Genomic DNA, 12469 nt, shown 5'->3' with positions numbered 1-12469 from the left:
GTGCGCCCACGACTTCGGTCCGAGAATTGCGAAATGATGTGAAGATACTCCTATGTGACTTTTGCACTGCGCTGGATTTCGTGAGACTGATCGCAGCCATGGAGCTTGACTCTGGAGACGTAGATGACTAAACATCTGTTTCAACCTGGTGTTCTTACCTCTTCGGCGTGGAAGTCTTCCTCATGTCAATGTGAGGCGGCGCGGAATTCATGTAATGTCTCTCAACACCCCTTTCCGTTTTTCGTTGTTCAAATACTAATATTGGAAATGATGTGGGCGGTGTGTTCATGTTAGGGCTCACTGGGCCTAGAAGATGAGGAGCTACAAGGTTGGGCACGTATCGATCCAGATGCCAAGCCGCTAGTCATCTAGCCCTTTCCCAGAACACTTTCCCACGCGCATGCTTGCTCTAACAGCGCAGCCGTCATTGCAGGTACAACTCGATATTTGTTTGTATACCGGATCTTCTTCGTATCCGAAGATGCAATCCTCTCAACACTCTTCTTTGATTGCGCGTAAGCTTGTGGATTAGTATAGCATCCGCAGATGCCGTCACTTCAATCATTTCCGTGATCACTCATCCCGTCATCTACGGTTCCAAGTAGCCGCGCCGTTGGACGGAACCCATTTTTTCCGCACAGTCGCTCCGCATCTCCACTACGGCTATGGTGCCATTCCGGATGAATGTTTCAAGTTGTACATCTGCAATACTCGGCCAAACAGAACACGACTTAGACCTTTTGCCACTGACCGGCCAGTCGCATCCCCTGTTCTTCCGAGCCGTTCCCCATGATAGCACGCTTCCGGATGCCTCGTTGTGGGTCAAATACCTCTTTTCGCATAGCACTGCTGTCAAGCATTGTCTGGACTTGGCTTTGGTGCTTGATGTGCTTGTGCTTTGGGGTCGGAAATGACGAGGCTGTAGTTCTTCTACCACTACAGCGGCCGAGCGCAAAATTATGTGGCGACTAGTCGGTAATATGCAGGTGGCTCTTCAACAGATTATCTGGGGACCCCAAGGCCCTGCATACGTTTATATAGCGTCGTCAATATCCCGTATACTCATCTTCACCTAACGCTCACGTCAGATTCAAACTTTCAGCATGCGATTCCACGGTACTAATAGCCCTTTGCAGCTTAGACCCTTTCTGTACTGACGAACTTATAGCTGCATCATCATTGGCTCTTGCCACTGCAGGAACTGTATCTGCCATACCTTCACCCTCTGCAACTGCGGCCACCGATGCCTGCTACGTGACGAAGTACGCCGCTATCCCGGCTGCAGTCGCAGCTTGCACTTGCATAATCCTCGATGGCATCACCGTTCCTGGAAACTCAAGTATCGACCTTACGAAGCTGAAGACTGGAACCAAGGTTACGTTCAAAGGAAGGACCTTCTGGGAGTACGCCGATGCAAACTATGCCTTCATCAAGGTGGCAGGTACTGATGTCGAGATCACTGCCGAAGAAGACGCAGTACTTGATGGCAATGGTCAGGCTTGGTGGGATGGCCTTGGTAGCAACGGAGGCGTTACCAAGCCAAACCACTTCATTGAGGTGAAGGTGCTTGGAAAGAGTTCCGTACACGACATCTACATCAAGAACTATCCGGTGCACTGCTTCAGTATCAGCAACAGCGCTGGTCTGGATGTCCACCACATCACGCTGGACAACAGCGACGGATACGCGCCCAACAACCGCTCCAATGGTCTTCCTGCAGCACACAACAGCGATGGATTTGGTCTGAGTAGCACCAACCATACTAAGGTTCGCGACAGTGTCGTTATCAACCAGGATGATTGTGTAGCTGTCACCAGTGGAGACAACATCCACGTCAGCAACATGTACTGCAACGGCAGCCACGGTCTTTCCATCGGATCTGTGGGTGGAAAGTCAAGTATGCCATCCCATCATCCGGCCATATAGTAGCCATGCTTTGCTAACCACATTTAATCAGACAACAACGTAACAAACATCTCATTTACAAACTCCGTGGTTCTTAACGCCGAGAACGGAGCCCGCATCAAGTCGAATTCCAACACCACCGGTTTCATCTCCAACATCCACTACGAGAACATTCGCGTTGAAAACATCTCCATCTACGGAATTGACATCCAGCAAGACTACCTAAACGGTGGGCCAACTGGCAACCCTACCAACGGTGTCATCATCCAAAACATCACCATGAAGAACATCTTTGGCACGGCAACAGAAGAAGGAAAGAACTACTATATCCTTTGTGGTGAAGGAAGCTGTAGCGACATCAAGATCGACAACGTTCGTATCACTGGCGGCGGAGAAGAGAGTTCATGCAATTTCAAGACGGAGGGCAACTTTGACTGCGACGGACACTTTGTATGAGCTGGCTATCTCTGTACTTCTATATTTCTTTCGCAGAGTGCGGAAACCATGCCGCGTGTCAACAGAATTGAATAGTCGTCCCAACTACCGCGCGCTTTGATGGTTTCACAGACAATCCCTAGCAATATCGTTTGCAGTTTCTGAGGACCAGAGTTCAAGCGATGAGTAGTAGTATGTGGGCCGGATGGATGGGGCCCCAGAGCGATGTAACACCAATGTTGTCAGAGTTGAACTACGCCGTACGTTCGGGTCATGGTGCTTCTTGCCTGCGCAAGTACCGTGTGAACTGCCCAGGTGTGCACGCGCCACGTGACGTAAAATTCAACGTTAACCGGGCGTCGCGCCAACCACCTCGCGCCGCATCCAAAGTTCAGTCCGTTCCTGACTCTCGCCCAAACTTTGCTCGTCGTTTTGGGCAAACCGTTCGCGGTCTGGACGTCCTCGAGAGTACCGCGACGGTTCGGGTCCCGAACGACGGCGCCGCTTTTCAGGGACACGCCATTGTGGATACGCGCTCACGACGACATGGAAGAGGCGCGATGGAGTTAATTACAGTACGTCTTCGTGATTAACGCTCCGTCCGATTTCACATACCAAGCAACCAAACGCTCTAGCTAAGGCTGTTATCTCGAACTACTGCAATTTATCCGGCCACTTCCTGCCCGTTCTGGCAGAGTCCCGTCTCCTTACATTACCCTACACTAGTCGATATTTCCTTTGATCGCGCGTGGTTACGCGATGACCTCGAGCTACAAGGGCATCCTCAGCGATGACGGACTGCAGTGCGGCAGCCCAATTGTTACAATCACAGTCCCAAAGCGTTCATTCGCTGCTATCGTTTATGCATGGGGTACGTGCTCCTGCCGTCAGCACTCCATTCTGTCAGCCACCGCGTCTCAAGTAAGTCGTCGTGGGAAGGGCATTTGAGTGCTGATTGACGTGCGCGCGCTGTGAGGGAGTCCTTCCTCAATGTACAATGGCTGCCGTGCTACCTCGTCCAATGCCTGACCGGCTGTCGAGCTGCGATAGCTGCGTCTGCGTTAAGCGAAGGCGTGATGCCGAAGTTCGGCGTGCAGGAATGAATCCTGTCAGGTCCCACCAAAAATGTCACTCATCACGGCACCAACACACTTCGAGAAGTTACCAGCGGTGCGTCATCCAGGTACCGCGCGCTGCATGCCCCTTACAGGGCCTAGTGTTCGGATGGATTCGTTGCGGATGGCCTGTTGCGTTTCTGCGATAGGTGCGTGTTGCTGCACACCATGTCTGTGCGAATCATCGCCTCGCGCAGCCACCTTGTCCGGCCACGTCTCGACCCGGCTCGAAAACTGCCTTCAGACGGCGCTGAAAGAGACTTGAGCAGTCGATGCGCACACTATCTCTTTCATTCTCGTCGCTTGCCCTCGTGCTCTTCCAGCCCCTACTACGGTTCCTTGCGGCCACCTCAAACACGCTACATATTGGCATGCCTGTCGTAGCCTCAGCCTTGCCCCAGCTTTGAGGCCAAACCAGGGCAGTGGTCATGTCGATGTTGCGCACGAGCGCCCCCGCGAGCAGCCCTCAATTAGCTTCTTCTACAATCCTTCCATACGCCTTCTAGAAGCGTGCCATTTCCGCATCCCCCGCTGCACCTTTGCGTGAGGTGATCCCACTTGTATATCAACTGTCGCACCAACAGCAGCTGATGCCTGCTCGGATACACGATTATCCACTCCTTGGCCCCTAGTCTTACCGCGACACCTGGATACCCTTCCCCACCCTCTTTTGCACCTCCGCCTGTCGTTCGTTCTAGTTTTCAGTCGTTTGGGTTGTCGCAAGGTCTTCATGGTCGGCATGTTGGAGTAGTCTTCTGTTGCGCGATTTGAACTGAGCATACGGCTCTCCCCTCGCCACAATGGAGGACAACCTAGACATACCGGAGGAGTCTATGCGACACATTGAGGCCCTGCTGGCGAGGCATCCTCCACATTTGATCCAGAGAATGTTTTCTCAAGCGATAGATTCGCGTACGTTCCTCGTTGTGTTGTTTTGTGTGTACATGCTCACCAAGTCTAGGCCGCAACTCTACAGCCTCGTCATTCATGTCTACCAGCACCGCGAGTTCATCTACAACATCCTCGTCGGGGTCATCATGGCGGTCTCGGCTTTCTATGGCATCAACATTCTCTTCATCTACAGGAAGCAGCGATACGCGAAGTTCCATTGCTTCCTCTTCGTCATCGCGCTCTAGGATGAGAAGGGCGGAGCCACGTTCCTACCCAGCTGGGCTTGATCCGACACGTCCGGTGCCGGCTTCCATGCCTGCGGTGGACACTGAGAGTCCACTTGACCTGAAGATTGAACCAAGCTACACACCGACAGACGACATTAGTGTTGCTTCTCCATCGCTGAACCCGGATGATGACAAGTCACAGAGTCAGTCCGGCGAGCCATTCATGTTCTGTACGTATTGTGCCGAACAGAAGAGCCAGAAGACGTTCAAAGCAAAGTCTGACTGGAAGAAACATGAGATGAGGATGCACGAGACTGGAGAAGACTGGCCATGTGTCGTCAACGGTTGCAACCGCATTTTCGACCGACAGAAAGATTTCATCAAGCATCATCAACGCTACCATGCCGGTCGACCCCTGCCATCGCTGACAGACATTGGCATCACATTATTGCCGCGAAGAGTGTTTGGTTGTGGGTTCGATAAGTGCAAAGAAGTCAGCATCGGTTGGGATGAGCGATGCGACCACGTCGCGAAGCACATGAAGAATGGCGCGACGATGGACCAATGGAAATACTCTAATGTGATCAGGAACCTAATACGACAGGAAGCTCTCCACGACACATGGAAAGAGCTTATCGGTTGCTTGGATGAGAGATTGCGAGAGAGTCGGTCGCAGATTAGTTGGTGTCCCGACAACTCGCGAATCCTCCGACAGAAGCTCCAGTGCTGTGACCTTCGACCGAGTCGGGAAGAGGTTTTGATTACCGCCTTGAGTCTACGCGCTGATATACCCCTGGACCCTGTGCATCAACAGTTACCCACCGGCTTCGTAACTCCCTCGAGAGATTCCGTCCCGCATGTTGAGAAGCTGTCGCGCGAGCAGCGGATGCACATACTCATCGGAAACTCAAATCCGCATCACTCACGAGCGCGTCTCGCAAGTATCAACGCAGCTTTGCTACGCATCAGTAGTTCGTTGGCGCACGTACCGGACTACGATTGCGGCTCGTCTCCATTTGTGGAGCCGCAGACGCCTGGTGCGCCCGCAGTGGATACGGCCAGCCGCCGTATCAGTTATATGGACGTGGACCCTGGAGATTACCTGGACGTAGCGCAACCGGCTATTCCTGATCTCCCACCGGCTATGACGACATCCACAATGCATACACCCCATGCACACCCCACACCAGTCATGGATCACGAGCAGCACACACAGTTGTACCAACAGGAGTACATGGACCAAGTTAAAGTTACACCCAACCCGCTGGAATCGCTGTATCCCAACTACTTCGGTGCTGCTCCCCAGTTCGAAGAGTCGCAGTACTACGACCGCCCTTCGTTCGGTCAAATGATATCGAAGCCGCTCCATAAGATAGGCAGTCGGATAAGCAGCTCAAGAGGCAGCTCTTCGAATCAGAGACCATCATCGCAGATGAGTCAAGCTTCGTCAGAGATGCTTCCTGACTACAGTGTTGCCGCAATGGGCATGCGTCACCCTCATCAGCATCAGCAGCCCCAGCATCACATCCCACAACACCATCAGCATTCTCAACATCCTCAACACCCACAACATCACCTGATGCCTCAGCAGCATCAACCCTACCGCGACACTACATCGCAAATGCATGACCACATACACATGTACACCACACAAAGCTGAAGAGCTCACGTGCAACGAAGTTCTCATGTCCTAGTACTTTCATCAACGCCCCCTTTAGTCCTTTCAAGCGAGCATTTAGAGTTTTATTTGTTACCTCATTTTTTTCTTTGATACCCCGTGCTTTCGAGCACATCTGATAGACTTGTACTATAAAGCATATTCATAGTATAGAGATGTTATTCGTGTGACGTCACTCAGTCTCTCGTCTTGCGCTTCATGCGATTATGTGGTGAATATGCCATGTATCTGTTGCTGAGAGTGTGGCTTCGTTTGGTATCGTCCGCGTGTAGTCATCCCGTTCGCATGAACCCAACGGTGTTGTTCACCGTGAGACACAACGTCGGCAAGCTCCTGTCTCAGCCTATGCCCAGTCACCACGGCGTTCCCATATGCCAACAGGACTATCGTCCCTTCTTTTTTCTTTCGTTCTAAGTGGACTTGATTCATGCGCTCAGCCGCGCATGTTTGCTCTTTCCTCGTTCACCTCGCTTATCAACGCCACTGCCTGTTACAGCCACCTTGGCAAGACCCTCACTCACCTCTTCCTACTTTCAATCCCTTTCTTCACACTACACCACTCTCACTTGCTTCAAGCTACTAACATGCAACTACTCGATCTGCCACCCGAGCTCTTCGAGAGGGTCGTCGCCGCCCTTGCGCGTGCAGCGCCCTTCCATGAGCTAATCCGACTGCGCGCCGTGTCCCGTACACATTGACCTTTGTGACAGTACATGTACCGTGAAGCTAATAGAGACAGGGACCTTTGCCGGCGACATCGACAACGAACTTCTTGCAAAAACTTCTGTTGCGGACTTCCATAGTCGTTACCATCAACGCCAGTCGATCCCTGTTAGCCTTGATATTCATAACCCTCTACCTCCTTTGCATCAGCTATACGTTATATCGCGTCATAACAAGGATGATGATACCGATTCGATGGGTACGCTCCCATCTGACATCAAGGGCTACCTTCTGAGCAACATCGAGATCTATCTGCTCAATCACATCGAAGACAACGATATCATAGCCTCTGGACTGCCGAGTTTCATACACAAGGTTACGGACAAGCTCATGCAGTTTGTTACCACGGGTACAGATCATTCCGTTCTGCGAAAGGACTATCTGAACGCACTTATCCATGGTCTAGTCCTTACAAACAAAGTTGCCCCACGGACTATGTTCGACACAAAGCCATTGACGTTGGACTCCGTCTTTACACCGATCTTCAGACCTGGTTCGCGCAGCATAGCGGAAAGGGAACGGGACCATCTCAACTCTGCACAAGAGAACGTCAACGACATGCTGGCAGCAGCAGCTACAGTAGGGAGTCTCGCAGCTGTTCGTCACTACATTTCGCAATCTGCTGAGGTTATTGACTGGTTCCCCAAATACTTTGCTGGCTTTGGTAATCCTTTGACCGCAGCAGCTTCCAGTGAAGATGTCGAAGTTCTTGAGTGTCTGCTCACAGAAGTCAACAATGAGCTCACGAAGCGGCGTTTCGCTCGGATACAGCACGGTCGTACCACCCGGTGTGGTCCACTCACAGAGACTATCACTTCCGCAATAAGATTCGCAGTTCGGACCGGAAAATTGAGGGCTGTCGTCACACTGTTTAACTTCTTGCCAAGATGCCGCGTTGAAATACCAGCGCATATGAAGTCCCGGTCACACTACCTTACCGATGCCATGAGGTGGGGACAGATGGACGTGTTCATATGGCTCATGGACCAATGGAATCCTCTAATCGCCGACCTGCCCCATTGGAATGCCCTGACTGCAGGTTTACGTCTTGCGGTCAAACATGGTCATACCAACATTGTGCGATACGTCTTCGACAAAGGTTTGGTATATCCAGATGATGCGGACGTCAACACTGTGCTCATCGCTGCGACACACGGTCATCGCGCTATCATACAACTGGCGCTCGACCGAGGCGTTCAGCTTACGATGCGGGACCTCATCGCGGCGCTGAACGGATCACTTCCCTTCCTCATCACCCAATATCTTCTGCTTCACAACGTTCCACTCACGTCTGTGACCAACGTGGAAGGTGGGAGGTCAATCACTACTTCCATCGTTCCTACAGTCGAAGCGCTCTGTCGAGAATCTATCCACATTCCTTTCGGCGATTACAACGCGGTTCGGGGCGGGGAAAAGGTGCTGGCGCTCATACTCTTGGCGAACGAGATGAGACGACAAGTTCCAGAGCTTACGTTGGACAACTGTGTTGAGCTGAAGAAGGTGTTCGATAGGCTGGTCAGAAAGTGTCTGCGCTTGCCAAGGGGGTCAATTCCGTATATTGAGATGGTTGAAGAGCTGCACAGCTGGATGGAGTGGGGAGATGGACGAGAGTGGGCAAATTGTGAAGTCTAGCGCGGAAGCATGTAGCATGTGTGCTCGGGTGCCTGAGAAGGTAGTGGGTCGAACTGCAAGGAAGAATGTTTGCTCCTGCAGCTGGAAGACAGATGCAATTAAGATATGAGACACCTTTCCGTAAACATGGTGCCAACATGTCCTGATTTGTAACACCGCACTGACCCTTGTTTGCTATGGGTCCTGCAAGTACCGGCGGCCTCTTATATGCAAGCGGGTCTAAACTCGTGTACCATGGGTCTGGGACATTGACAGCGGATATGAGCATGCAGGGAGAATTCGCGGGCTTCCATGCATGAACAGGGACGACATGGATTAATGGGGTTACAGTGGGCTGTTGCATAAGGTCTGCCCTACCTGGACCTACCATCACGGAGCTCGCCGAATCAATGGAACCAATGATGATTCAAGACAATACCATGTTGTTCGAAGAAGCCAGGAGGTGATGTGTCGAAAATAGATGCGAGAGACGAGATGGCCACGGACCGATTGCGTACATGTCTGGCTTACCTAACTCGGCGCCTATCCGACGTTCTTCCATCCATGGTCCCATGTACCAGGCGCGTGTGAATGTCACTGTTAGCCTTCAGCTCGCAGTTCTTTTTTGGTAGACCCTTGCGATATTCCATCATCCTCATCTCCTCGCGAAGTCATGACACCCACTCGGTCAGCCCGATCAACTTCTTCCTTTGCATGTTTAGACGACTTGCTAGACGATAGGGCACATGTCTTCAATGAACGGCTTGTAGTGGTCGACAAGGCTTTGCCTCATCTCATGGCAGCACCGAAGCTCGACGAAGGTTGCCTCGGCAATCCTTGTAAGGCTTACTTAGGCGTACGGGAACGCGGTTATGCGGCACCGTATTTCGTGAATACCAATACCACGCTCTACCAGCCGCAGTCGTGTAGCACGCTGTGAGGGCGTGGTTCTACCACGAGGTAAAAGGACGCAATGTGATTGGCTGGAGAGTTAGCGGCGTCTACGGTGATCTGGGGTTATCAGAGATTTCGAAGGATGGAGAGCCAGCTTGGCGTGGGGCTGGGCGGACTGGGCGCCAAGGGAACGTGGTACAGCGTCGAACGCTCGTTCGTTCACTTTGACTTCGTTACACCAAGGCGATGGCGAAGACCCGCGACAAGACACAGTGGAGACTTAACGCGACACCAACATGCCATGCGCGTGGATCCAGGCTTGGGGGTCCTACAGACCAATCACACGTCTCTTGCACCCGAACGCTCACCCCGGAGCGGCGCTGAGGGTCCAGAAAACAGGTGCTGTTGGGCTTTTGGACCACGGCCAGAGCCGAATAGCATGATATTGTGGCTTCGATGATCCACCGCGCCTCGAACAGGCAGGCAACACCGTCTGACGTCCACAAAAGTCCACTTGCAGTGAAATGTCATCTGCGCCGCCAAGATCCCACGCCTCCGTTTGTATGCTGTGTACTTAAACTCCCCTGCACTCGTTCAACCAAACAGTCAGGACACCTCACAACACCTCAGCTTTTCAGTCAACCGGCGCTACTGCTCGCCACTCTTCACCCACAATGGCTCCCGCCTTGAAGAAGTACGACTGGATCCTAGCGATCACCACCATCGCCTTTGTCGCCTCGTCCGCCTCCAACGGTGCCAACGATGTCGCCAACTCCTACGCCACGTCCGTGGCTGCGAGGACCCTGAAGATGTGGCAGGCTGGTATTCTGGCCTGCTTCACTGAGTTCCTCGGTGCTGTCGCTCTCGGATCCCGAGTCACTGGAACCATCAAGAGCGGTATCTTCGCCCTCGACACCTTCAAGCCTGTACCCGGTACCCTCATGCTCGCCATGGGTTGCGCCGAGGTCGGATCCGCCGTCTTCCTTACTGTCGCTACCATCGCTGGTATGCCCGTCTCGACCACCCAGACCGTCGTTGGTGCTCTCGCTGGTGCCGGTATTGCTGCTCAGTCTCCTCTCAGCTGGGGCTGGAAGAAGGGATCCATCTCCCAGATCGCCGCCTCATGGGTCATCGCGCCATTCCTGTCCGCCGCCTTCGCTGCCGTCCTCTTCTTGACCATCAAGTTCGGTGTCCACAACCGCAAGGACCCCTTCAAGTGGGCTATGCGCCTGATTCCCTTCTACCTGGCTTTCACCGCTGGTGTCCTCGCCCTCTTCATCATCGACGAGCTGCCAAACGGCGAGTCTCTCGAGGAGATGGGCGCTGGCAAGGCCTGCGGTATCATTCTCGGTGTCTTCTTCGGCATGCTTGCCATCGCTTACATCTTCTTCATTCCTTACTTCACCCGCCGCCTTGTCAAGGGTGACACCAGGCTGAGGGCGTGGCACATTCCTCTCGGTCCCCTTCTGTACCGCGAGAACCCTCCCATCTACTTCCCCGGCAAGGGCGACCAGATCGTCACCGACTACTACGCGAAGGCTGCCCCTGTCCCAATCCAAGAGAACGATGGACTCAAGGGCGAGAAGGCTGTTGGCCACTCCACCTCCCTCGACAACAAGTCTTCTGACAGCGACAACATTGACGTCGAGGGTGGCCGCGGCCTCTCCCGTCCTCTTCCCCGCGATGGCGCCGTTGCCCACATTGTCCCTGCCACCCCTGAGCCTGAGGAGCGCTGGTTGAAGCCCGTCGAGCACCTCCCCGCCTACTCTCCCAAGAAGATCGCCAACTGGACCAAGTTCATCCTTCTCCAGGGTATCTCCCGCGACGTCGTTACCCAGAAGGATCTCGCCGATGTCCACTCCCGCGCCATCGTCTACGACAACCGCGTCGAGCATCTCTGGACCTACGCTCAAGTTGCCTCCGCCATGATGATGTCCATTGCCCACGGTTCCAACGATGGTAAGCTCCATTCCCTCAACCCTCACTCGCGCACACAAATGCTAAGTCACCATCACAGTTGCCAACGCAGTCGGCCCCTGGGTCGGATCCTACAACACCTACACCACCGGCGTCGTCACAAAAGAAGCCGACACGCCCATCTGGATCCTCGTCGTCGCCGGTCTCCTCCTCGGTCTCGGATTCTGGTTCTACGGCTACCACATTGTGCGCGCGCTCGGCAACAAAATCACCCAAGTCTCGCCCACGCGTGGTTTCAGCATGGAGCTCGGCGCCGCCATCACCGTACTCCTCGCCTCGCGTCTCGCTCTCCCCGTCTCCACAACGCAATGTCTCACTGGCGCTACCATTGGTGTTGCGCTCTGCAACTTCGATCTCAAGGCCGTCAACTGGAAGCAGGTTGGCTTCATCTTCTCCGGATGGGTCATCACCCTGCCCGGTGCTGGTCTTATTTCCGGTCTGCTCATGGTTATGGCGCTCAACACGCCCCATTTCTAGATGTTTGCTAGAGCTTTCTTCCTTCGGATTGTTTGATGGGTCCCTTTTTGTTATGCGATAAATGCGCGGATAGGCATGAAATGGAGTATGATACCAATCGTTTAATGTACCAAATTGTAATCTATAGAGTTACACACTATGAGTCTCCAGAAAATTTCGCATGTGATGAGCGATTGTCGTGCATTTCCAGCTCGAGGGAAGGAGCGTTTTGCTTGCAATCCCAGAGGTGTCGTCTCAATGCCAACATCCGCTCGGCGATTTGCTCGGCTGCAATGGATTACTGAACGCCATTTACAACATCGTACCGTACAAGCTCGAGCAGACTCAGCGACGACACGCGCACAGACATCAAGGAACACGCGCAACAACACTCATCGCAGGCAAAACCGAAGGTCTCACTCAAGCCGCGCAAAGATATAAGGGTGGAAGCAGCTCGAAGCCACCGAAAACATTGGTATTTCCCTAGAACAGCACAGCACAGCGCAGCACAGAATCCTGTCGGGGGACGCTACAAATACGGTCCAGTCTACCCTGAC

The 12469-nt window shown here is 53.2% G+C and overlaps 3 protein-coding genes across 3 annotated transcripts; all 3 read left to right on the top strand.

The window, feature by feature from the left end:
- Positions 1-1103: 1103 nt before the first annotated feature.
- On the top strand, positions 1104-2361 carry J4E88_001704 (uncharacterized protein; the record flags this gene model as incomplete). Its single annotated transcript, XM_049395373.1, has 3 exons — positions 1104-1116; positions 1169-1897; positions 1958-2361. The coding sequence occupies 3 exons, from the start codon at positions 1104-1106 to the stop codon at positions 2359-2361; spliced, it is 1146 nt and encodes a 381-aa protein (XP_049259237.1).
- Positions 2362-4255: 1894 nt separating this feature from the next.
- J4E88_001703 (uncharacterized protein) lies at positions 4256-8606 on the top strand (the record flags this gene model as incomplete). The annotated part of the gene is made up of 3 exons (XM_049395372.1): positions 4256-4367; positions 4417-5916; positions 6991-8606. The coding sequence occupies 3 exons, from the start codon at positions 4256-4258 to the stop codon at positions 8604-8606; spliced, it is 3228 nt and encodes a 1075-aa protein (XP_049259236.1).
- A 1547-nt stretch (positions 8607-10153) lies between these two features.
- On the top strand, positions 10154-11933 carry J4E88_001702 (uncharacterized protein; the record flags this gene model as incomplete). Its single annotated transcript, XM_049395371.1, has 2 exons — positions 10154-11438; positions 11497-11933. The coding sequence occupies 2 exons, from the start codon at positions 10154-10156 to the stop codon at positions 11931-11933; spliced, it is 1722 nt and encodes a 573-aa protein (XP_049259235.1).
- Between the last annotated feature and the right edge of the window lie 536 nt (positions 11934-12469).

Source organism: Alternaria novae-zelandiae (assembly GCF_023758075.1).
Source record: "Alternaria novae-zelandiae strain BMP 2774 chromosome Unknown scaffold_2, whole genome shotgun sequence".
Classification (NCBI taxonomy): Eukaryota; Fungi; Ascomycota; class Dothideomycetes; order Pleosporales; family Pleosporaceae; genus Alternaria; species Alternaria novae-zelandiae.
This window is presented reverse-complemented; position numbering and strand designations above follow the sequence as displayed.